General features: G+C 44.7%; 1 protein-coding gene across 1 annotated transcript in view; it reads left to right on the top strand.

Moving 5' to 3' along the window:
- LOC309515026 (tigger transposable element-derived protein 1-like) overlaps window positions 1-25194 on the top strand; it is a 409488-nt gene extending 384294 nt beyond the window's left edge. The window contains exon 2 of the mRNA XM_082192617.1: window positions 25061-25194. Within this exon, the coding sequence (XP_082048743.1) occupies window positions 25061-25116 (56 nt within the window). The 3' untranslated portion in view covers window positions 25117-25194. The remainder of the gene's footprint in view (window positions 1-25060) is intronic.
- Window positions 25195-26349: the final 1155 nt, after the last annotated feature.

Below are 26349 nucleotides of genomic sequence, written 5' to 3' on the forward strand. Positions count from 1 at the left end.
AGACGCGACCCAAATCCTTGACTTAGATAACATGGCTTCAGCAAACATTGATATGTTTATGAATGAATCAGGAAGTCCTTTCCCTAAACCATCTTTGAGAAATTATCGGCTTGAATATGCTCAGCCTCCCACTGTCAACGGCTGTTAGGATTTGGAGATGACGACCTTTGAAATGGAGAACATACCTGTGGTGTTGTCCTAGACAAAACTGACTTAACGATTCTTTAGATAAATGTGTGCGACTAACCTGGGTAGCCACTTACTCAAATTGTTCATGCTGATCCCACAAAATAAGAGATGCAAACCACAAGCCAGGGAAATGTTAGAACATGTACATTTCTTCTTCTTTATTAAGGGCAATTAAGTGTCTGAAAAGGGCTTTATATGTTCAACAATTCTGGCTTTGTTATGTGTAATTAATGATTACTAATAACTTGTAAATGGATGCATAGTGTAAAGACAGTATTATTAGCAGAAACACACACACAAATGGATGAACTAAATATTTCTGACAATTATACCCTTTCCTTGCTATAGTCTACTTGCAGGAAGTTGTGTATGTGTGTATTATTAACATAAACACACACACACACACACACAGAGGGCAGCCTTAAAAAAAGGTGACCCCCCACCCAGCTTGACTCTGAAATGGTACAGTCCATTCAATGACCTCCAGAATCTGTCATCCCATTTTCATTTCACTGTGGTGCATGTCTGGTTCCAGCCAACTACAGTCAATTGTGGAAGTCACTGGTTAAGAAATTAGAATTTTATGGTTCCAAAAGTGGAATGTTGCTCCTGCGCTTTGTGAGGTCCAAAAGGTGAGGACATAAAAAAAGGCACAGGGTGCATCTCAGACCTCTTTGCTTAATGTAACAACTCCATTAACATAAAAGGCTGGCGCTCATTCCAGTTTCCTTCTCAACCAATAAAAGAACAACAACAACACATTGTCCTACAAAAACCCTACCGGCCATTTCTGTTCCCAGGGAGAGAGAGAGAGAGAGAAAGAGAGAGAGAGAGAGAGAGAGAGAGAGAGAGAGCAGGATGTTTGGAGCCTATTAGAAAGATTAGAGTTAAATGATTATTATGTGGTGCAATAAAAAATGAGAGGACAGGGAGAAAGCAAGCTGTAAGCTTTGCTTTGAGTTTGTAAATATGTTTGTGCACATCAACAAAAAACATCAGAGTGACCTCTGTGAGATGATACTTAACTGCATTGGATCTCCTGTGATTTGGCTTAAAATGGTACACAGCCACAGGGGAGCATCCTTTAGTGAGTAAAATGGTGTCTAATCTGCGGCCTTCCAGACATCTTATGGGCTCCAATACCCATCTCCCCTGACCACTGGCCATGCTGACTGGGGCTGATGGGAGATGCAGTCAAAACACTTCTGGAAGTCACAGGCTCTCTACCCCTGTTGCAGTGACTGTTGACAGACATCCTGGAGAGCCTATATCTTCAAATCCTTGCAACACCTGGGGCCTAATCCAACTCATTGTTTGTTGTGAGGATAAAGGGTGTGTGTGTGTGTGTGTGTGTGTGTGTGTGTGTGTGTGTAGAACTTTGAATACCTTTCTAAGTCCAAAGGTGTGATAAAAACACAAGATCTTGTTGATGTGGTCCATAGGAAAGTAGATCAGCTTTTTTTGGCACCAGCTGGGTTGCAGGAGTTGCCAAAAGGAGGTGTACAAGGAATCTTCCAACTGTTTAGGGACTCCACTCCAGATCTTTGCAGGGTTTTCTCCTTGGCCTTTTCTTCTTCCGAAAATATCTCACAAGGCAGAGGAGGTTTAGGATCAGAGTTAGCCCTAGATGGGCTAACTTCCCCCTTATTTCTCTCTATGGCACATGCAGAAACTGCCTACCTGATTGCTGGACCCACTATTTGTCTTATCCACTCAATCTGCCGAAGTCTGTCTTCACATTCAGGGGAAGTCCCTAACTCACGAAGGGTTTGAGACCCATTGGTTACCCTTGCCTGGTTTAGCCAGCCAGTTGAAGCTGTTTCCTGGGGTGTGGCCGCTACTGCATACTGACAGCTATACTGACAGCTTCTAGGAGGTAGTGGTGAGAGCTGAGTGCAGGGTGAGGATTAAAGGTGGACAAACATGATGTGTCCCCCAGCAGAGGTAGTACTCCTCCTCTAACACCTTATACAGTGGATGCTTGGGTTGAGAACATGATCCGTGTGGGAGGCATGTTCGCAACCCACAGCATCCACAAACCACAGTGCCGCATCTGCACATGCGTGGGTTGCGATTTGGCACTTCTGCGAATGCACAAAGCACAATTTAGTGCTTCTATGCATGTGCAAGTGCTGAAACCCGGAAGCAACCCATTCTGATACTTCCAGGTTTCGGCACATCCATAACCTGAAAATGTGCAACCTGAAGCATCTGTAACCTGAGATATGACTGTACATCTCCAGGTGTAGCCAGGCACAATGTGAAAGGCTATGGTGAGGGCAATATCGGGTCTTGATTGAACTGACTTTGCAATCTCCATTACCAGTTACTTGGCGATCAGACCAGTAACATACTGCTGGCTTGCTAACCCTATTGACATCATGCTTTCCATGCCTCTCTGTCTGTGAGAAATCATGGGATGGGGTGAGATTTGTCTTGGTTCAGAAATGAGTCAGTCTGTTTCCCTGTTTCTTTTGGAGTCAGGGAATCACTCAGCTCATTTCTGAGCCAGTCTGAGGTAAGCAGAGGGATCGGGGGGAGGAAGGATTCTCGCCCGTCACAGCTCAGAAAATGAACGCGGCTTTTACACTGCAAGCAATTTTGCGTGTGCTGGGGGTTTACTGTCAGTCATTAATTTCAGGAGGAAAGATGTGCCAGGGTTCAAGAAGCCCTGCTTCTCCAAGGTGCGGGGGTCAGCTGTGGGTAAATCAGCGATGGAGGAAAGGGGCTGTATAGGTCAGCAATGGCACAACGCTATGCAAGTCTACGCAGAAATAAGTCTGTGTGCGCATTAGCAGCTTAAAATACAGTCATTCCCCCCTGCTGTTTCAAGGCACATTTGTGACGCTGTTCAAATCGGAGACGTAGTATGGATGCGTGCACTTGAGGCGCATGACCTATTCAGTTCCCCCTTTACACACACAAACACAACTCCTATTCGTGAAGCTGTTATCTGGACATGAGGGCTCATGCACATGTGTGGTGGCTGTCTCGCAGGTTCACACCAGTCAGCAGCAGAAAGTGAATACGGCTTTAGTTTTCTAGTTTTTGAAGCTGGTTTGAGGTGGGGAGGGTGTGCCGATCACACACAGGGCCCCCGGACGTTTGACGGTCTATTGACCCTGTGCCGCCACTGCGATTGCTTTTTCCGCTGCCACCACCCCATATCTCACAGGGACACATGGAGTCCAGTCAGTTGTTAGCATAAAGAAATAATCAAGTTTATTTTTAAATGCAGGAACAAGTTAATTTTTCTCTTGTCAGTTTCTTATTCTTAGTTCCTAACAACTCCAAACTGTTTATTCCCACTGTCTATCTGACTCCACCTAACAATTCCTCTCACTCTCTCACAATACAACTCTACCAACCCACACCTAAACCTCAACTCCCAAACCTCAACTCAACTGACATTCAAAACCTCCCACTCTAACTTTTATTCCCCCCTTGCATTCTCACTGGCCAATCACATCACACCCATTTTAACCCTTTCCTTATGACCCATCCTAGGAGGCAAACGCCACAGAGGGATGAATCAAACAGCTGTGTTTGTCAAGAAACAACAGGATCGATGTGGGTCATGGATAATGTTGTGTGAATGCCGCTTCAAAAACTAGCAGTGGAAGCACACTGGGTGCAGAGCAAGCAGGAACCCTAAGCCCCATTGAACTCATCAGGATATACTTCCAGTTAAATATTTGGAGGCTTACAGTGCTAAATCTCTTAGCAGTGTTTTCAGGGTGAGTGCAATAATTGTAAAGAATTTAGTACGCTTGAAAAAGTCCTATAGAAATGAGGAAATAATTAACCTTCCTTTAAAGCATCTTTTTCAGAGACAGAACCCAGCATCTTTATTGTAAGGTAACAGAAAACCCTCCACACACAGTTCTTGCAATACTCCTGTATTGATTTTAATTAGAGACTGCAGCGTGCGCTTTTCCTTCTCGATTTGATCTCGTCAATCTCCTAATGCTCCATTTTAAGTGCCTGCTGAAGTGCAGCTCTTAATTGCCTACAAAATGCTTTTAAAACAACAGCGGTCCAGGCCTAACAATGAGAGGCTTCTTCCAAAGAGGCTGTTGTGTTTGCAGAAGCCTGTTGAAAGATCTGTCAGGAAGGGTAGGATGTACACAAGGAGTGAGTGGAAGCTGAGATTAACAGGGTATGAGGGAAGAAGTGCCTAAGTCAGGCCAGAACAATTCTGGGACCCTTCCCAATGCCACCTCAGTGAGCCAAGGAAAAACCCCGCCAAATAAGATTGCACAAACAGCAGAGAGGCTATAAAAGAACACCATCCGGGCCACATCTAGTGGGTGTTCACCACAGGTTGGGTCACAGGTTGTTGAGCCCAAACCTATGTCTGTGCAAACAACAGTGCTTGGAGCGAAGTACTTCAGCTGAACAAAGTTCAGTGAAGTAGTTCAAAAGATCTCAGAACTACACCTGAAAGTAGTTCCCATAATTCCAGAGTGAACTGAACGTGAAGTAAGTGGGTAGAACTTTGAATGATTTCTAGTTCAAATTCAAGTTCATTCTCTTACATGTGCTTTTAATGCTTTAGACCAGCCTTCCTCAACCAGCCAGCATCAGGCTGACCCAGTTCATGAACATGACAAACTTAGGTGTGGCCATTTCAATGGATCTGCTCTGACTAGGACTTTGTTGTGAAGCTCCCTGTGATCTTCAGATGAAGGGCAGTACTGCATTCAAATTTAATTAATAATGATAAAATAATAGGACTATGTTGAAAACAAGCCACTGTCCATCTATGCAGAGAAATTGAACTTTTGTTGCTGTTGTGTGTATGTTGTCAAGGTGTTCACACAGCTGCCTGGAGCAGGAAGCAAAGGGGGCTTCTTCCTTGAGCACAATTTGGACAGTGGCATAAAATATCAATAATCACTGCCATATTTCATTTTCCATTTAAAATCATCAGACTTGTTTCCAATGTGGCAGAAATAAAGCTAGATATCACCTTGCTCAGAGGCTCCCTCTTGGCAGCCGGTTTGGGAGACAGGACCACTGCATTTTTGCTCTTTCCCACTGTTTCTGTAGCCTAACCCAGCAAAGTAGACTTACACATGAAATTCTGCACGGGAAGAAGAAAATTGGAGGAAGAGTGCGCTGGAGTTGTTGGGTGTATGCACTGCAAAAGCTCAGTCATGTGGTTAAGCTCACCACAGAAAATGGCCATTTAGCCGAGTTGTTTTTCCTAGGCCAACACTATGTACAGATGTTACAAGTAGCCTTCTCTCTTTGAGCCCAGAGATGGTTCTTTGCTTCAAAGTCCTTGCTGTGGGACTGTCCACAGCCAAGTCCTAAGCTCAGTTGCTTGCAAAGTCCTGCAACTAATAGAGTTCTCCGAGTTTTGAAATCTGGCACATTTCCGACTTCTTACTCAGACGATCCCTTCAAGAGCAAGATGGAATTCTAGATGGGTCACTAGCCTGATACAGCAGGTCTTTTCCGACGAGACCCAGTTTGGTATAGTGGTTAAAGTGTTGAACTAGGACCTAGAAGACCAGGGTTCAAATCCCCACTCAACTATGAAGCTCACTGCGTGACCCTCGGCCAATCACTATATCTCTCTCTAACTTACCTCACAGAGTTGTTGTGGGGTTTAAATGGAGGAGTGAGGAAATCATGTATACCACCTTGAGTTCAATGGAGGGGAGAAAAGTTGGATTATAAATGCAATAAATAAAAATGTATTTATGATGCTTGACGGATCCACAAGCATTCTTAACTCACTTCCTATTTTACCAGTCATTCCTCACAAGGGTTCAACCCAGGGCAAAACTGCTGTGTTGTGCTTTTTACCTTCTTTAGTAATTACACCTAATCTAACAGACAATAAGGTTAAAAAACTGATTTGTGGGTGGTGCCAGGTCTCAACGAGGAGAGGAGGCAGGAACAACCAGTAACTTGTTCTGCGCACAGAAATGATTGGTTAATGGCATTGCTTTTTGGCTAAGGATCATACCCTATTTTCTTGCTTCTGTTTATGCAGAAGTTCCTCAACACTCTCCTCTTCGAAAAGCAAGTATAATCAATGCCACTTTTATGATTTAGGGCACGGGGCTCGATGACATGGTGAAGGACACATGTGAGGTCAGTGGCGGAGCAGGACTTCTGTTGACCAAAGCTGACAGCTTGTACAGAGCGAAACATGGCATCTGTTCACTTTTCCCCTTACTTGGTGACTAACAAGATTTATGGTTCGCCCACAGCAAATACCGACTCCTTAGTCAATAAATCTTGATACCGCCTTAGCTATAGTCAATATTTGGTTGTACTTGTAATAATAATGATCATTATTAGCTACTAGATCATGATATGAATGGCAAGGATGTGGGTGGGGAGAGGGCAAAGGTGGGAAAAGGAATGAAACAAAAGGCACAGATAAGAAGTTCCCTGCCTCCATGAGCAATGCCTTCCGCTTTATTAAACCAGCCGGGTCCCTTTTCTCTCCACCCATAAAGAAAATACTCCCAGAAGGCCTTTGGATCAACACAGACAACCTGAATGCAAAGATCATTCCAAACTTAAACATTCCAAGCATGGTGTGAAATGGAATGAGGTGGAAATTGGCAGGTGCTCTCTTCCAAATACAGTGGTACCTTGGTTTATGAACTTAATCCGTTCCGGAAGTCCGTTCTTAAACCAAAGCGTTCTTAAACCAAGGTGTGCTTTCCCATAGCAGTGGGGAATGGAACAATTGGAACTCACTCAACAGGAAGCGGAACATGTTCTGCTTCCAAGGCAAAGTTCACAAACCGAAACACCTACTTCCGGGTTTGCAGCATTTTTAATCCAAGTTGTTCATAAACTAAGCTGTTCTTAAACCAAGGTACCACTGTATTGCTGGACTACAACACCCATCATTCATGAGCACTTGTTTTTCTGGCAGGGGCCAATGGGAATTCATAGAGTTCAACAAGGTTCTCCATCCCTGGTTAAGATCCTTGAGCTAAGGAGCCAATTAAGTCACATCCATACCATACATTCAATGCACCCTTATGCCATTTCAACAAGCATGTCTTCCCCCCAAGGAATTATGGGAAGTGTAATTTGTTAAGGCTCCTGAGAGATGCCTCACAGATCTATAATTCTCAGCACCCTTAACAAATTACACTTCCCACAATTCCTTGGGGGAAACCATGAGTGTTAAAGTGGCAAAAGAATGCTTTAAATATACTATATGGATTAAATACATTATATGGATGTATCTGAAACCTAAAACTGACAGATGGGCATGTAATATGCATGCATGTATATGACTGTTTCTACTTTCTCCTAAGGATCCAGACCTCGCTCTTTCAAAAACTAAATAGTAGTGCACACCATAGTGCCTTTGAAAAAATCTGTTCCCAGCTTTATTCGTCTTCAAGATTAAAGCACTAAATCTTTCCCACCATTCAGAGTCTTTTCTTTGTGGTTGTGTAAAAATCTTTAAAATCATGACAGTCCCAAAAACAAATATAAAGAACACCCAATTGGTGCAACATAAAAGTCATTGTTTTTACAGTGCCTTTTATGAATATCTTTGGGGGTTTTTTTTGTTTCTTTTGTATAGTGCACACAGTTTTGTTTTATTTTTTACAAGCATGAAAGAGTTGTGGATCTCTTGGATGTCAGTAGGTGACTGTCAATATTTTTAGGTGGGATTCAATCACATACCAGCAAATCCAGGTTGTGCAATTGCATTTGATTTGGGGGGGGGGGTCCTGATCAAGAGACCCACATCTCAAAAAGTTTGGTCTTCTTACAGTTACAAAAGTGACAGGGGAAAGCAGGGGGGGGGAGTGTTGGGTGATGCTTGCTTTGATGTAACGTCATCTAGCCTCCCCACCAACAAATCAGAATGAATGTCCATTACGTAGCTGATATTGTCTTATCGCCCTGCAGACAAATCAGGATGAATCAACTGGGAGTGCTCAATGTCTCAGAAGTCCAGAAATTTGCCTGGCAATTCGGCTATGTTCACAGCATGGGAGAGGAAAGAGATTTAAAATGCCAGTGGAAGTATTTCAAGCAATGCTGCTTACGATCTGCAATGCATCCTGGTTTCATGACTGGTAAGATACCTGACTAAAATTACGGAACATTTTTCTGTAGGTGTGCATTGGGAAGATGCAGCCTTTAGACTGCTGGGGAGCTGCTTCCAGTACTGGAGCAGCTTCTGCACTATATATTTAAAGCAGTATCATACCACTTTAAACAATCATGGCTTCCCACAAAGAATCCTGGGAGATGTTGTTTATTAAGAGTGCTGAGAGTTGTTAGGAGACCCCTACTCCCCCCAGTGAGCTATAATTCCCAGAATTCCCTGGGGAGAGGGATTAGATCACTATGAGAATTGTAACTCTATTTGAAAATAAGAGCCAGTGTTCTGTTCTTACAGTTCTCAACCAGATGCCAAGGGAAAGCTGAAAGAACAACCTGAGTCCTTCTGTAACCTCTGTACCTCTGGTTCTCAGTGCCTGCTGTTCAGAGACATACTGCCTCCAATACAAAAGCAGTATGGTTCAATACAACTGCAGCTACAACAATTTTTATTAATATGGTTGCAGGCCCGGTGAAAACAACTTGTCTCCATTCTGCTATGGAATTTGTTTTGGTGGTTTCTGACGATGGCAACAACGGAAGGAGAGGCACCTTGGCCTATAAACCTTGGTAATATAAGAACAAGATTGCATCCCGTCATTATTTGTTAAGAGATTATTTATGGACATCACTGCAGAAACAACAGAGGAGGGAGGAATTCTGCCTTTGTGCGTGCATGTGGGCCTTGAATGGAAGGACTGAGTAGACAGGAATGCAAAGCATGCCAGAATTGTTACAGTGCATACGAAGCAGGGGCCTGGCGACATGACCTTGTGTTTAATGTGTACTTTGATCTCTGCCGCATATGTTTCCTTTTGAAAAGAATTTTAAAATTCAGAATGCATTCTCTGGAGAATCTTTATGACCTCATGGACATGCTGAGCCCTGTAATAACTGAATTAGAGGACATTGGTAGGGGGAGAAGGGAATGATGGATCACAGGACATATGTGAGGACAAGGGAGACGAATTTCCTTGGATGCATACTTGCCTACTGTGACGTTTAGGAAGTTTGCAGATGATTTGCTTTCTTGCACTGATGCCATTATGGAAAACATGGGAGGCATGCAAAAAGGTTCCCACAGTGATTACCAATTCAGGCCTTGACCAGATTACCAATTCAGGCCTTGACCAGACTTGACATTTAGCTTTGCCAATGTTGTGGCCTCAAGTGCCTTCATATCCTGGGACTATGAATGGAGGCATCTGTCAGTTTCAGTTTCTCCCCATTTCTCATTTTTTTTTTCACTCTTAAATTTCATTCTCCACATGTCTACATCAGTATGCATTTTAGAGCAAACGTCTCTTCACATACACATTTTTGTATGCAATTTTGCCTAATGGACACATTTCTGCAAAGCAATTTCTCCTGATATCGTGCATATATTATATCTTTTTAGTAATATGTGCACTTACATGCACACCCCCTACCTTAGTATATGAAGAGGAGAAGAAGAGTTTGGATTTGATATCCCGCTTTATCACTACCCAAAGAAGTCTCAAAGCGGCTAACATTCTCCTTTCCTTTCCTCCCTCACAACAGGTGAGTGAGGCTGAGAGACTTCAGAGAATTGTGACTAGCCTAAGGTCACCCAGCAGCTGCATGTGGAGGAGCAGAGACGTGAACCCGGTTCCCCAGATTATGAGTCTACTGCTCTTAACCACTACACCACACTGGCTCTCATGCGCACTTGTATACGTCACTTGGCTGGAGAACTGCACTGAAGAACTCAGAGAAGTGAGAATTCCCAAGGATGGCTGTGTTTCAGTTCATGTACTGTTTTGGATAGCACAAATTAGGTTGCTTTGCCTTTAACTGAATCAAATATCTTTCCCATCCCTACTTGGACCATATTAATTCAGGGCTGGCCCAGCCAGGAGGTAAGGTGAGGTGACCGCCTCAGGTGGCAGGATCTACAGGGGCAGCAGATCCTGATGTGGATCTTTATTTCCTCCTTATTCCTGGAATAGATCTTCACCCATCCTTTCTTCCTGGCAGGGATAGGGGCATCATTTTGTCATTCCCATCAGGTGCCAAAAAAAACTTTGGGCAGGCCCTGGGCACATAATATGAATTTTTCACTGCTCATAATGATAATAATTTTGGCACCTAAAGAGGGCTTTATGTCATTGCTGTTAAAAGCAGGGCACCCTTACCCTGAAACTCTCTATCTGTAATTAATAATAAAGCATAATCTGAGTTGATGTCCCACAACTGAGCCTGTGCTGTCAGTATTCATCAAGCAAGTGTGACACAGCAGCTAAAAGAGCCAATAAGGTTCTATAAAGCATTGTGCTCAGTGGAAGCATAGGGCTCACAAGGGATCACAAGAAGCAATGGTCACACTTTGCAGTCATGCAATCTCCTTATATAAGGAGCAATGTCATATTGTTCAAGCATTTCACTTCAAATAGGATATAACTAATATATGCAATAACTGATATCTAGAACCATAGAATTGTAGAGAACCTCTTTTTGAAAACCTCCAGTAAAGGAGAGTCCAAGGTAGTCTGTTTTGCTGTTGAACAGCTCTTCCTGTCAGAAAGTTCTTCCTAATGCTTAGTCAGAATAATAATAATAATAATAATAATAATAATAATAATAATAATACAGTGGTACCTCGGGTTAAGAACTTAATTCGTTCTGGAGGTCCGTTCTTAACCTGAAAATGTTCTTAACCTGAGGTACCACTTTAGCCAATAGGGCCTCCCACCGCCACCGCACGATTTCTATTCTCATCCTGAAGCAAAGTTCTTAACCTGAGGTACTATTTCAGGGTTAGTGGAGTCTGTAACCTGAAGCGTCTGTAACCTGAAGCGTCTGTAACCTGAGGTACCACTGTGATAATTTATTATTTGTACCCCGCCCATCTGGCTGGGTTTCCCCAGCCACTCTGGGTGGCTTCCTACAAAGATTAAAAATACATTAAAATGTCACAAATTAAAAGCTTCCCTAAACAGGGCTGACTTCAGATATCTTCTAAATGTCAGGTAGTTGTTTATCTCTTTGACATCTGACGGGAGGGCGTTCCACAGGGCGGGCGCCGCTACCGAGAAGGCCCTCTGCCTGGTTCCCGGTAGCTTTGCTTCTCGCAGTGAGGGAACTGCCAGAAGGGCCTTGGCGCTGGACCTCAGTGTCCAGGCAGAATCTCCTTCCTTGTTATTTAATCCATTTTTTAAATAAGATTTTTTTAAAATGCACAAATGAAATATAAGAGAGCAATTTATATATGGGGGGGTATTAGATTGGCAAATAATGGAACAGTCACGAAGAAGGCAAATAAACTACTAAGCCCTAAATTGCACCCTCCTAATATATTACTAAGCCCTAAATTGCACCTTCCTAAAACTTCTGCCAGTCTAAACTAGGCTATTGAATTCAGTGATGTTTACTTCTGTGCATTCCTGCTGCCTGATAAACACCTGAGGCACTTGGCTACAACCTTGGGGGTGGGGGACCCTGTGTTTTTTAAAACTCCCTAACAAATGTTTAAAGTTGCACCCTTCTTGACATAATTTCATCAGAGAAATGGGATCCATTCTTTATTAGAAGTGCTCTAATTAATTGGTGGTCATCACTGCATCTCTGGCTGGCTAAGTGGGGAAACAGGGAAGTCTCTGAATATTTTGTCCACCTTGTAAGTAAATTATGGCTGTTCATGCCGGCAATTTTAAAGGCAGGTCATTCAACTCTAACCAAGAGCCTATTAAAGTTTGCATTGGATAGGAAAGAGACCCCCCCCCTTATTAGTTTGTGTTTCGCACTGAAATTGGCCATTTCAGATAAGGGCTATAAGAGACTTAATATGCTGTGACTCAGATTTTAACATCTGGACCAAACCATCCTTGGGAGTTTAACTACAGAGGCCGGCAAACGTCTCCAAATGGCAGATCATTGTTGTCCGGGAAGCTGGAAAAGGTCATTGAGAATTCGTTGGCAGCCACTGAGCAAAGCAATAAGCAGATGGAACCAGGGGAGGAGACTCAAACAGCCCAGTGAATTATGCGACCTGTATAAGTGAAGAAGCTCTCCAACTTTCCAATTAAGATCTGCATTAACCTCTGCTGCTGAATTTCTAAGGATCAGCTCTCTCTATTTATTTCATTTATATTCCATCTTTTCCTCCAAGGAGCTCACGGAGGCATACATGGTTCTCACCTTCCTCATTTAATCCATGTGTGAGGTAGGTTTGGCTGAAGACATTGCAGAAGGACATCTTTGTCTTATTGCCAGATCTCATCCTCAGACTTAACAGTTCAAAGGAAAGGACGCCAGCTTCCTACATGGTGTCTTAATGTCCATGTGTGTCTATTTTTAATTAATTGAATTTAGTACTAGCCTTTCGCCCGCCTTTCACCAGCAGGTCCCAGAATGGGTTACAATTTAAAATTCAGAATTAATAACAGTTAAAACAGATTGCAGTCACAGGAATAGGGTGGGCCAGGACATCTCAGGTCCAAGGCCAGTGTGAATGGTATAATTGTTTGTTTGTTTGTGCTCCCAACAGAATATTAAAAGCACGATGAAACACCAGACATTAAAAACTTCCCTAAACAGGGCTGCCTTCAGATGTCTTCTAAAAGTTGGATAGCTGTTTATTTTCTTGTCATCTGATGGGAGGGTGTTTCACAGGGCAGGTGCCACTACTGAGTAGGCCCTCTGCTGGGTTCGCTGCAACCTCACTTCTCGCAGGGAGGGAACCACCAGAAGGCCCTCAGAGCTGGACCTCAGTGGACAATGGGGGTGGAGACTCTCCTTCAGGTATCCTGGGTTGAAGCCATTTAGGGCTTTAAAGGTCAGCACCAACACTTTGAATTGTGCTCGGAAACGTACTGGGAGTCAATGTAGGTCTTTCAGGACCGGTGTTATATGGTCTCAGCAGCCACTCCCAGTCACCAGTCTAGCTGCCTCATTGTCAGCATTCACTGAAAGCTGCATAGTGAAGAAACCAGATGCACCTTTGCGGGGACGGAATTCCACATGTGTGCACACTGCAGACAGAATATCTACATTTAACTCAGAGATTTAACCCTTTGGCTGGACTCCAGTGGTGAGGAACTTCTGGCCTAATGGTCTATAAACAGACCTACCAGGCCTCTGCGTTTTGGCCCACAATTTCTAGTGTCATGAGAGAGGAAAAGAGAAACCCCTTTCTCCATGCCATGCATAATTTTATAAAGTTCTGTCATGTCACATTTTACTTGCCTTTTCTCAGAACTAAAAAGTCCCAAATGCTGAAAGACTGATAATTTCTGAGCCGTTCCTGAGACTTTTCCAGCTCTACAATATCTTTTCTGAGAGGAAACTAGAACTGTACACAGTATTCGAAATGCAGTCGCACCATCGATTTGTATAATTACATTGGCAATTTTGTTTTCAATTGCTTTCCTAATGACCCCTAGCATGGAATTTGCCTTCCTTACAGCTGCCACACACACAAGGGGCCAACCGCATCACTGAGATAGCCAGGAAGACCCCAAAGTCTCCTTGATAAACAGTGGCCATGGGAGCACATATGCATATGGCATGAAAAGATATTGCTTGTGGTGCTATAACAATAGTTTGTGGCAGGGATACTATAATCTACTATAGAAGAAGTAAAACTTGAAACAAGTTTTATAATGGAAACTGCTCCTTTCATTTCCCATAATAAATAAGAATTCATCAATCTCATACCCTCCAAGCACCTCTATTTTCCAGGGACAGTCTTGGAATTTTTAAAAAAGCCATCCCCGCTTCTGATTTGATCCCAGACAGGGGCAGAGGAAGTGGGGTGCGTTGGGTGAGGTCTGCCCCGGGGGTCACCACTGAGGGGGGTGACAAAATTCCGGGTGGCACTCACTGCAGGGCTTGCAGCACACCCGAGCCACATGTTTCTCCTGGGAGAGACGCAGTGGCTTGGATGCGTGCAGGCTCCGCACTGCCCAAGCTGCCTGCTGCCTCCTCCCCCCCAGCTGTAGGGCAGCTGAGTGGGAGGAGGCAGGCAGACTCCAGAGGCCCTGCAGTGCACCCCGCCCCTATGGGCGGCTAGCACTGCCCCTGAACACAGTGCCCCTGGCTCCTGAGCAGCTTTCTCCACTGCTGATCCCAGAATGTCCCTATTTTCCCCACCGATACCATCCCCGAGCTTGAAGGAAAGGATGAGCTGATGCTTGTTCTGAGGGGTAGCGGCAGCAGCAGTGGTGGCTGCAAGAGAGCATCAGTTGCCTCTGCATGGCCCATCACTTTCCTTGGGCAGCTCATAGCAGCTACTGGCAAGTGGGTGAGGATAAGCAGAGGCTGCTGCCACCAAGTCGCAGCCCCACATGACACACTGGCCAGTGTCGGAGGAACCCTCTCTGGCACCCGGGGAGGGATACCGAGGGGTGGGGCAAACTGCCCAGTGACGCAAGCGCAACATCCATACAGACTGCGCATGTGTGGCATCCTGTACTGAGTGTGCACACGCAGCGACCGTATGGGCTGCCATGCATGCACATTCCATATAAGCTGCCGCACATGCTCACTCCCTACGGGCTGCCGCTCACATGTGGCGTCCGTATGGGCTGCTGCTTGCATGGCGACTGTACGGGCTGCTGTGCGAGTGGCATCCTGTACGAAGTGCGCATGTGTGACATCCCGTACGGATGCCCGTATGGACGGCGTGAGAGAGCGGCAGCCCGTATGGACCCCATGCGAGCGGCGCCCATATGGACTGCATGCGCCCTTGGCTGCTCTACAGCTGGGGGGAGGCAGGGGCCATCTTGCCACCCAGAATGGCACCCGGGGTGGCTCCCTCCCTCCACCCCCGCCACTTCGTACACCCCTGACACCGGCTCTGAGGTGCAGGCAAAGGGCAGAGCTGTCCTGGGCAGGGGGAAAAGGGTAAGCGGAGTTGAGCACAAGGAGTCTCAATTTTTTAAAAAAGAAACCCTTTGGTTGTCCATGTCTAATCTTGCCCCTTTCTAAAATTTATTTATCGGCGTGTGTGTTTTTCGTTTTGTAAATCTACCAAAGAATAAAATCGAATCAGGATTAAGTCCCTGAAAAACAAGCTAAGCCACATCTCCTGTTCCAACAAGTATCCAAATGATGCTTGCCCTTCAGTTGGCCTGATGCACTCTGCATTATGTGCTTACGTTGGCAGGGATAAGTGGGTGACATTGCACACATACCCAGCATTGTCTGTCTGCGCTCTTTTGCAAACTGCGAAGAAAGGAAGGTGGCATGTAGGCAGGAGAAATTGAAGGCTGTGCTTGTGCATGACAGAAAGCGATATTTTCAGATGGGTGTGTGTGTGTGTGTGTGTGTGTGTGCATTTTGCAGCACTGTTTGTGCGGCAAATAAACCACAACAATGAGGCGTTTGCCAATTGCCTTCTGTGAAATGTGAGTCATGGAGAAGAGTTCAGAGTGAGAATGAGCAGCTCAGTAAAACACAGAGAACACCCTGCAGACATTCCACATATAAGTGCCCCCCTGTAGCATTTCTGATGGCTCTGTGGATTTTCCATTGCCACAAGGTCTTTCCCTTTCATTTCAGCAGAGGAGGTAGCTCTGCCTATCCAAAGCAAGAGGCACATATGAATTAGAAAGATGGAACAAAGACTCTTTCCAATTCAGGCCATAAGTTGGTCTGTCTTGCTGACTACTGACTAGCAGAAGTTCCAACGTTATGATACAAGAAGAAGAAAACACCCTCCTCGATGCATCACAAGGGCGTTCTTCTTTGTTCATGAAACTTACATGAGCAAGGAATGACCAGTTCTATGGGATTGCATAACTTACAGCACCAAGCAACCATGGGTAACAGCCTGGTTGGATAAAGCAAGTGAGAGGACCAATGATCAAAAACCCAATACAGAAACGGTAAAGAGAAAGAGAGAGTATACCCCAGCAAACTGATTTGATTCTGGATCCCCAGGAACAAAATAAAGTGGGACTATTTGAAAAAGATTTGTGTTGCATGAAGAAATTCCCAGGCATCTCCAGTTAAAAGGATCCACTACGACCCTCGCTCGGTGTAACACATCTTTGCTGTGGACACTGTCTGTCACTGGTTAATGGGGCTTGGAAGGAATTTTAGTCACTGCAGCAACAGTCAAATTCACAATTTGTTTTATTCCGCAAAATTTTTATACCGCTTGATTGAAAACAAGCAACAAATAAACCTCAAAGTGGTCTACTAAAAGAAAAGAAAACACAATGAAATGAACAGTAAGAAAGCCCTCTATTTATTTCAATTTTTTGTGTGTATATAAATTAATATCAAATTGAAAAACAAATCATGCCAGATGAATCACATTTCTTTTTTTGATGGAGTTATAAACTTGGTGCATCAGGGGAATGCTGTGGACATAGTATATCTTGATTTCAGTAAGGCATAACACAGGGCCCCATTGAAATTTGAGACCCTTGTAAGAACTTTTTGACAGGGGAACAGACTTCACCGGAAGGTGGTAGACTCTCCTTCATTGGAGGTTTTTAAGCCAAATTTGGATGGTCACCTGTCTTGGATGTTTTGGTTGAAATTTCTGCATTGGAGGGGGTTGGACTAGATGACCCTTGGTGTCCCTTCCAACTATATGATTCTATGATTCTAACGACAAGCAAAAAGGCAGATTAAAACACATGTCAGCACTCGACATATATGGGTGGACTTGCCTACACAAAAGTGCTTTAAGCAGGTGTTGAAAAGAGTATAATGAAAGCCCCTGCTTGATATCATTGATAACCAGGAACTTCCAAAGCGTGGGTGATTGATTGATAGCTGCCACACTAAATGACTGATTTCTTACAAATATGGAATGGGTATTACGTGGCACCTGCAAAAGTGCCAATTCTGCAATTTCACATTAGCAAATATATTTGATTAAGTGGCTCCATAATGATGAGGATTCTTAACTGATTGAAGCCATCAGCAAAGATTCTCCATGGAAACTATCTCTGAGACATGAAGTTAATTGTTAAAAATTGCCTGGTAATAGTTTCATGGGTGGTGACTTATCTGGGAGTGTAAGCGGTTGAAATTTGTTGGCAGCTTTTTCTTGTCAGTGAAAATATTCAAGGTTTAAGTAAATGAAATGCATTGCTGAGATGATTCACGCTGTGTGTGTTTTGTTGTTGTTTTTTTGCCTCACTGACATGGGAACACCCAGCTCTCAGGTAGATTTTGATAGCAACTAGGAGTTAAACACATAATGAGTTACAAATCCAAGTCTATTTTTGTGCTGTGGAAGAGATCGCATTCCAACAAGTATTTTCAGGTTTTACTCAATGGAGAGTGAAAGACTCAGACTTTATTTAAAAGCTGCTTTGCCCAAGGCCATTTACTCTATCTATGAAAATGAAAAGCTTAAACAAACACAATAGAAAGTAAAAGCATGGCACTCGTGAACCCCAAGTAATAATGTAAAATGCGTACATTTAGCAAAATGGAGTGTCTTGCGATAGGCCAGCGGTGTGTGTGTTTGTTTGTGTTCTAGAGGGCCTATTAGTATATACTTGAGATGGACAAATTCTTCAATAGAATAAATTGTGCAAACATTATTTTTCGCACTGTGGGAGAGCCAGTGGGAAATGGTGCCCGACTATGACTGAGGTCCGTGTTCAAATCCCTGCTCCCCCTGGGACTGACCTTGTGGCAGTTGCCTTCTCTCACTCTTGCCTACCTCACAGGATTCTTGTGGGAATAACAGGAGAGAAGAACTTTGTAGGCTGCCCACAGCTCCTAGGAGGAAAGAAGAGGCACAAATCTTGTAGTATCAATATTGCTAAAATACTGAGTGTTCTTCACAAGACACCCCCCCACCCCCCAGATTTCCCATTCCAACTAAAGCTGCATCCACATAACAGTTTATTCCCTTTTCACCTCGCTTCCCTAGCTGTTAACTGCCACATTGTATTTGAGCTTTTGCACAATCTAAAAGCCACTTCTGGAACTAAAGTGGAATATAGTCCATGCTTAGCAGTTCCACCTTATTTGCAAACAGATTTGTTTCCCCCTGAAAGCGCGTAAGACGGATTGAGCACTTGTCAGGGGTTCAGGAGCAGAGACGCAGAGAAGGGAGGAGACAGAGAGCGAGGGGGAGGAATACGAAGGAAGGATGAGTGGGGATGACGACCCGAGATCCCCGAGCCTGTCCAGTGAGTCCGAGGATTCCCAGAAGGGAGCGCCAGCGGTCAGAGCAAGGGGGGAAAGCAGGGGGACACCCCAGGAAGAAGGGGCCAGAGAGGGATCAGAGAGCAGCAGCTGGAAATCGGGACCAACGTGCCCAGCTGGGAGCAGCGGGGAGAAAGGGGACCAGACATCGGGGTCCGGAGGCTTTCAGCAGGAGGGAGGGCATGAGTCAGGAGTAGTCACGCCCACATCAGGGAGCGAGGAAACGGTCAAGAGGAAGGTAGAGAGTTGGGCGCGCTCGCCAAGTTCAAATGCAGCGGAAGCTGGCGCAGTAAGCAGCCCGGAGAGTGAGCCAGGTCCCAAAGCCCGCCGCAAGGAGGCGGAAGGGTCCGGGGGGTCAGCGTCAGAAGAGAGTAGGAGGGAGGAGACCCCGGGGGGCAGAAGGACCCAGAGACGGAAGGAAAGGCGCAGGAGGTGGAGCAAGGCTAGGGTATTAAGCTGGTGTGCAAGAGGCGGAGACTCAGACGGGTCTTCGCCGGTCTGACATAGAAGACGTAGGGCTGCACATTGCAGTTCGGAAATGGAAACTGTAACCCAATAAAGACTCTTATAACGTGAAAGCTGGCTAGCGTGGTCCTATGTGAGCTGGGACTGGGTAGCAGCCCTGACAGCACTAAACTCGCACTATATTTCAGTAAAGTCCTGGAATTGACTTGTACGTCATGCAAAAGAGCAAACAGAATGCAGAGCTTAACAGTTAGAGAAAAGTCATGAAAATTGAATAAACTGCCATGTGAATGCAGCCTCAGACCCACCTTTCTGCGGAAGTGCAGAACCTGGTCTTCGAGATATTTCTGGACTTGAAATCACATCATCCCTGACCATTGATATTCTGTCTGGGGCTGATGGGAGGTTTTTTTTGGGGGGGGCAGCAATATTGCAGGACCTCAGGTTTTCTAATGTTGCTGTGCAACCCTGAAGGCCAGGTCAGAGGGTCTCCTGACTTTCTCAGTCACCCTGTTGGGCATTCCATAGAAGATCAAACAGTCTTCCATGCATTGTGGAACATTGAGGATATATTTACTGAGTCTTCTTGTAGGCACCATTGGAGGTACTGGTTGTCCTGTATGGAAAAAGTACTGGCCAAAATGTTTGCAAAGATGTGACTTTCTGATTCCCCATAATAGAAAGGTTTCCAAATAAAGGTAAAGGTAAAGGGACCCCTGACCATTAGGTCCAGTTGTGACCGACTCTGGGGTTGCGGCGCTCATCTCGCTTTATTGGCCGAGGGAGCCAGCGTACAGCTTCTGGGTCATGTGGCCAGCATGACTAAGCCACTTCTGGCGAACCAGAGCAGCACACGGAAACGCCATTTACCTTCCCGCCGGAGCGGTACCTATTTATCTACTTCACTTTGACGTGCTTTCGAACTGCTAGGTTGGCAGGAGCAGGGACTGAGCAACAGGAACTCATCCCGTCGTGGGGATTCGAACCGCCGACCTTCTGATCAGCAAGTCCTAGGCTCTGTGGTTTAACCCACAGCACCACCCGTGTCCAAATATGAGACTCCAAGTCAAAACATACACATTTTGTTACAGCCCCTCCCTCGCCTCCCCTGCATCCTGCTATACCAGCCGTTGTGGTTCTTTAGGATGACCCATCTGCATCAGGTTTCTTTTTAAGCAAGTTTGTTCAAATGCAACAGGGCGGGGGCTTCAAAATTCTAACGTTAGGTGCTTATCATAAAGGTTACACAATAGAACACATGGGAAATGCTTCAGGAAGCCAGAGGAAGGTCAGTGGGGTTTCCAGGGGTTGTTACTACAGCAAATGTGTCATGCAAGATCATGATGCAGTGCTGTATGGCAGCGCTGAATCGGGCACCCTCAGGATGTCCTGACGGGAGAAAATATGTGTCTGTGACTCAGTACCTCTGCACACAATAAGAAATTGATCCTCGGAGATGGTAAAGCTCTGTGAAGTTGGGAAATCTCCCTTTTCTTGCTACTATAGTTCCTAGAACAATACATGAGTTTGCAGGCTTGCATGGAGCACAGAGAGAGGATAAGGAAGTGGGTGTGCCAGGGATTCCACTTGTATGACATGCTTTAAGAAAGAACTGACAGATAATCCAAAGAAAGAAAGAAAGAAAGAAAGAAAGAAAGAAAGAAAGAAAGAAAGAAAGAGTACTTATTGTTCCATGCATATGAGTTTAGGTCACACTGTAAATTTGTGCGTAGATTTCCTTTTTAACCCCCCCCCCTGCCCCGTTGTATCCAAGGTTATGCAAAGTTGAAACAAAAAAACAAGACCAAAATAAATATACAAAAATAAATATACCTCCACAATCATCAATATGTACACAAACTTGTCACAATCACCTTGATGCATTTATAATGAAATAAATGTTTCATATCTGTTTGCATATGTGCCAATAGAACATTTTAATGTTCCTTCTCTCATTCTAACACTGTTCCTTTTGACACAGCTGCATATAATGTACTTTGCTTTCCCAGATCTCGGTAGATTTCTCTTGGTCTTAAGGACAAAATCGAGTCGCAGACACCTGCACTCTTTAGTAGAGGACTAAAGGCAGTTTTCTCTTCATAGCGGAGGGAAAGATACTGACACCTGTACATTTTCTCCCATTGGAAGAAAAGTAACTGTCCATTTTGGTTTCTCTCTCTTTTCCAACCTTAAATTTAGATCTCCACATCTGTGTGTGTGTGTGTGTAGTCCCATGAAAATTCACCAGCATTTTAGTGCGAATTTCTCCTATTAGACATGTGTTTGACTGCAATCTTCCAAAATATAGACATATTTTTGCAAAGCAATTTCCCTTAACATAATGCATTCATGTCTGTTATTTTCAGCAATTTATGCATTTTTATGCACACTTTATCCTGGTAATTGCATTGTTGTACAAATTACTTGACTGAAAAACTGCATTGCAAAATTCAGAAAAGTGCAAATTTCAAAGGACGGTTTTCTTTTGGTTCACATGCTGTTATGTAAAGCAGAAATCATGTAGATTCACCTTTAAATGGAAACTGGAAATAATCTCTCCCCCGTTCCTAACTGCAGGTGATTCTGAGGGTGATGATGGTGTAAGGAAAGAGGTTTGAGCATCTCCTTCCCATTGGCTGGTCTTCTGCTCAAAATGGCAGTCTGTCTGTTGGATGCTTTTTCATTAAACAACAACAGTTGCAGATGATAGAGCTCCAAATCATGTATGCTTTGCTCCTAAGGACGAATAAGTGCAAGGGAGGGAGTGTTTGGGAGGGATGTTAGGAAGGTGTCAAAAATGAAACCTGGATGTCAGCCCATCTGTAACAGTCGTGTTTGACTATCTCAGCAAAAAGCTGTTCAACACAGCAGTAAATGTGTTTATTATTACTGAAGGGATATCAAATGCTGATGGGATGAAGGATGTTCTATGAGTGCTGAGTGCATACTTTTCTAAAGTCCAGCAGCACAAAAATGTGTCTCTCCCCCTAGATTCTCTCTTGATTACCTCCAAACTGTGTTGAAAAATCGGAACTGAAGGAAATAAACCACTCTGTGTGAACCCTCTGAGGACAGGACAAGTACAGAATGGGGGTTTGGGTGCCTATTTCAGCATGGTTAAAAACTCAATTTAGGTGGGACAGGGGGACAATACACACAGGTATACCTAGTCCATGTTGTTGTGATACAATGGCTGTTTACATATTACAGCTGTACCTTCGTTTACGTAACCCTCTGGTTACATAAACTTTGGGATGCGTGCGTGGCAAACCCGGAAGTATTTTACCAGGTCTTGGTTTGCGCGCCTGCACAGAAGCAGTCTGAACATGCGCAGAAGCAGTCCTCAGGTTGCGGAAACCTCAGGATCCGACCGGACCTCCGGAACAGATCCCATCCGCAACTGAAGATACCACTGTATATTCTATGAGAATATGATCTCCGTACCTGTGCACACAAATAGTTGAACTGTATGACAAGTGTACACCCTTTCACACAAACACTTATACCTGTGTCGAGATGGATGGTACCTGGGTGGTGCACAATATGTGAACAAGCCCATGATGTGCAGGCAGTGTTGACTATAGACTCAAAAGACTGAAGAAGGCCTTGCAGACCCTCTAGTGGCAAGGCCCCAGTGGCAGCACCACCACCAAGGCCTCACTTGCTGACAGTAGGGTCCGAGACAGTTTATCACCACATGAGGGAGAACTGGGGGGTGGGGAATGGCTTGTGATTTTGTACAACCATTTTTAAAGCCATCTAAGCTGTTGTGGCTTGATGGGGGCTTTTTGATATCTGCCAGGCTTGCATTTCCATGAACTGTAGTAAAAATATATCACAGAGATCTGCATAATAATACAACCACTGCTGCTCAAACACATTGACCTTAGTACGTCGATTAATTACCCAGAAACCACACTGATTTTCCAGGTGTATTTAAAAATAAATAAATTACAGATCCACATTTAATTAGAACTGGGTATAAAGCAGCAAAAGATAAGGTCTATGCTTTAAAAAAAAATCAAATAAAAATGTATCCATTGCCTTTGTTCTGTGACTCATGGATATAGTTAATTAAGTTCTGTCTATCATGTTCCTAAAATGCAAGCGGTCTGATCTTGAGGATTTGCTGGTTAGGAATACCTTTTGTCCAACACCACACAGCCTGTTAGCTAAGCATATTTCTTCTCCTGCCTTTCCTAATCCTTATATTTTGGAACCCCCTTAAAATCAGCTCTGCATGGGTAAGTGTCTCCTGTCTGATTAGGATATAACTGTGCAGACTCCTGAGGGCATCATATTGTAATGGCTGAGAGTGGATATTCTATCATTGCACAGTTCTGAAATTTCTCCAGAGAGACTTGCCTATGTCCCCTCACAGGTCCCTGGGTCAGACACTAGACTAGGACACATCAGTGATCTCTGGAGGCTCATAGCTTCCTTCCGTAGTCTCTGAGAGTCCCTCTACCTTAAAGAGACTGGACCTTTGTTCCATATTCTATAAGCTTGTGTGCTATATTTCCCATTGCCAAGAAGGAAAATAGTACTCTCTGCCCCTCCCCTGGGACTCTGTCTTTCTAGGGCCCCATTCACGCCACATATTTAAAGCACTTCAATTCCACTTTAAAGGCCATGGCTTCCCCCAAAGAATTCTGGGAGCTGTCAATTGTTAAGGGTGCTGAGAGTTGTTAGGAGGCCCTTATTCCCTTCACAGAACTACAATTCCCAGAGCTACCTGTGAAGAGGGGTGGCTTGTTAAACCACTCTGGGAATTGTAGCTCCCCGAGGGGCTAGGGTTCCTCTTTCTTTTCCCCTTTATAATATTTTTGCTTTATTCCACATTTCCAAGCAGCTCGGTCTTCACACTCTTTTCCTCCCTTGCTTCTCATTAGGAGAGCAAATTCCTCAGGGATTTAATTCTCGAATGCTGCTGCCAGATTATTGGCATCTCCCTGTTTTAATGGGTGTCTTGACAGCTCTGTGAATTTTAGCTTTTTTCTGGCAACAGCATACGTATGTGGAGGATAGATAGAAGGCACTTAGATTCAAGCAACGGGAGCTCAAGCCAGACGGAAATAGAAACCCAGCTAATAAGAAAAAAAAGGGTTTCACCTTGAAATAAGGCTCAGAATAGACTTAATGGTACTTCCGCAAAGAAGGACCTGCATTGAAATAAGCTGCAATGGTCGCCTGTTCAGTTCTGGGCCCTGTTTCCAGTGGTCACATTCATGTTTAATACTCTAAATATTGGGGGGCCCTGGATGCCTAAGAGATGTTCATTCCCTACAGACCCTCTCAGGTGCTATGTTGAACAGATGGTAGCTCGCCACTTGGTAGCTCCCCACTCTCAGAAATTTGGAAGGTGTCCTGGGAGAGGGCATTTTCAGTGTCAGCTCTTAAGTTGTGGGATTCCTTCCCAACAAAGCTGCATCTGCCATCTTCACTATTTCATGTGCTAAAGATGCATTCCCCCGACCTTTGACACCGTAGAGAGATAGACAGATAGACGTGCCTATGGACCTGCCCCATTTTTGTGACTGCAATTTGTTTTAAACCCTTTCTGATATTGTATTTTGAATTGCTGTGGCACACCCTGGGACCTTATGGTGAAAAGCAGGTAACAAAATACAGTGGTACCTCAGTTTAAGAACAGTCCTGTTTACGAATGATTCAATTTACGAACTCTGCAAAACTGGAAGTAGTGTCCTGGTTTGAGAAGTTTACCTCAGTCTAAGAAGGGAATCCGAATGGTGGAAGGGCACCGGCGGCCAGAGGCCTCATTAGGGAAAGCGCACCTCGATTTAAGAACGGTTTCGGTTTAAGAACAGACTTCCGGAATGGATTCAGTTCGTAATCCAAGGTACCACTGTATAATCATCATCATCATCATTCATAAATTGAATCGTTCATGAACAGGACTGTTCTTAAACCGAGGTACCACTGTATTTTCTTACCTGTTTTTCACCGTAAGGTCCCAGGGTGGGGAGACTTCCGGGTTAGCGCCATCGACAATGGCGGAGTTCCTCTGACCAGGAGGAACCCGCTCCGTGAAAATCGGGTCTTGCCGCCGCGGCGAAGGTGAAGACCCTTTAAAAATCCCAGGCGGAGGAAGCCTGGGAACGTGGGATTCGGCTGACACCAGGAGCGCCTCCCCTACTTGCAGGGAAACCCCTTTTCGGGGATCCGAAGCGATGTGGGGTGAGCGGCGTGGTGTTTTGAATCGACTGCTACTTTTACGGAGTGAAGCCTCACAGCCGTTGCCGGAGAGCGCTGACTTTTTCCTGTGGACAATTGGACTCTAAACAAGTACCCGTGAGTAAAACGGAAAATTGGATTAAGAAACATTTTAATTTGGCACCAAAGCGGGAAGGTTCTAAACAGGAAGTCCGCTTTTTGTAAATAAAAGGTAAAGGTAAAGGTACCCCTGCCCGTACGGGCCAGTCTTGACAGACTCTAGGGTTGTGCGCTCATCTCACTCTAGAGGCCGGGAGCCAGCGCTGTCCGGAGACACTTCCAGGTCACGTGGCCAGCATGACGAAGCTGCTCTGGCGAACCAGCACCAGAGCAGCACACAGAACGCCGTTTACCTTCCCGCTAGAAAGCAGTACCTATTTATCTACTTGCACTTAATTGTGCTTTCGAACTGCTAGGTGGGCAGGAGCTGGGACCGAAAGACGGGAGCTCACCCTGCTGTGGGGATTCGAACCGCCGACCATGCGATCGGCAAGTCCTAGGCGCTGAGGTTTTACCCACAGCGCCACCCGCGTCCCCTTTTTTGTAAATAGACTGAAGCAAACATTTGCAAGCTAAAGTCTGGAAAGTCGCATATAAAGGACTAAATTTCCTTCAGTTATAACCATCAAAACCCCTTTTGGAAGCAGGAGAAAAGGGGGGAATTTTGATTGTTCAAGCCTGCAGGAGAGAGAGTAAAGAAAGATAAATTTCCACCGTCTCAAACCTGGGAACGGGGTGCCAGAGACAGAAATTCTTGGGGAAGTTCATTGACTGTGAATGGAACGTTTTTTTGACAGATACCGTATTTTTCGCTCTATAACACGCAGATTTTTTCTCCTAAAAAGGAAGGGGAAATGTCTGTGCGTGTTATGGAGCGAATGTGTGGTCCCTGGAGCCGAAAAATGAGGCAAAAATCAAACCGCGCTTCAGGGAGAAGGGAAGCCTGAAGAGAGGAAGTGGCAGGTTTCCTGCATTCTGCCTCAGGGTCTTACTGCCCTCCCTGCTCTGTTTCGTTGCTGTGTTTGCTCAAACGGAACAAAGAGCAGGGGAAGCCCCTCCCCTCCAGGCAAGTAGAGGGGGAAGCAGAGCGTCCGTCCTTCTATCCTCTCCCTGCTCCGGAGGAACAATGTTTGTGAAGGGAAGAGAGATTACAGGTTCGGCTTAAAATTCTGATTTGACTTCCTGCTTTTTGTTTTTGGAGACACACAGCATTCAAAT

This window comes from Podarcis vaucheri (assembly GCF_965113315.1).
Source record: "Podarcis vaucheri genome assembly, chromosome: 12".
Lineage (NCBI taxonomy): Eukaryota > Metazoa > Chordata > Lepidosauria > Squamata > Lacertidae > Podarcis > Podarcis vaucheri.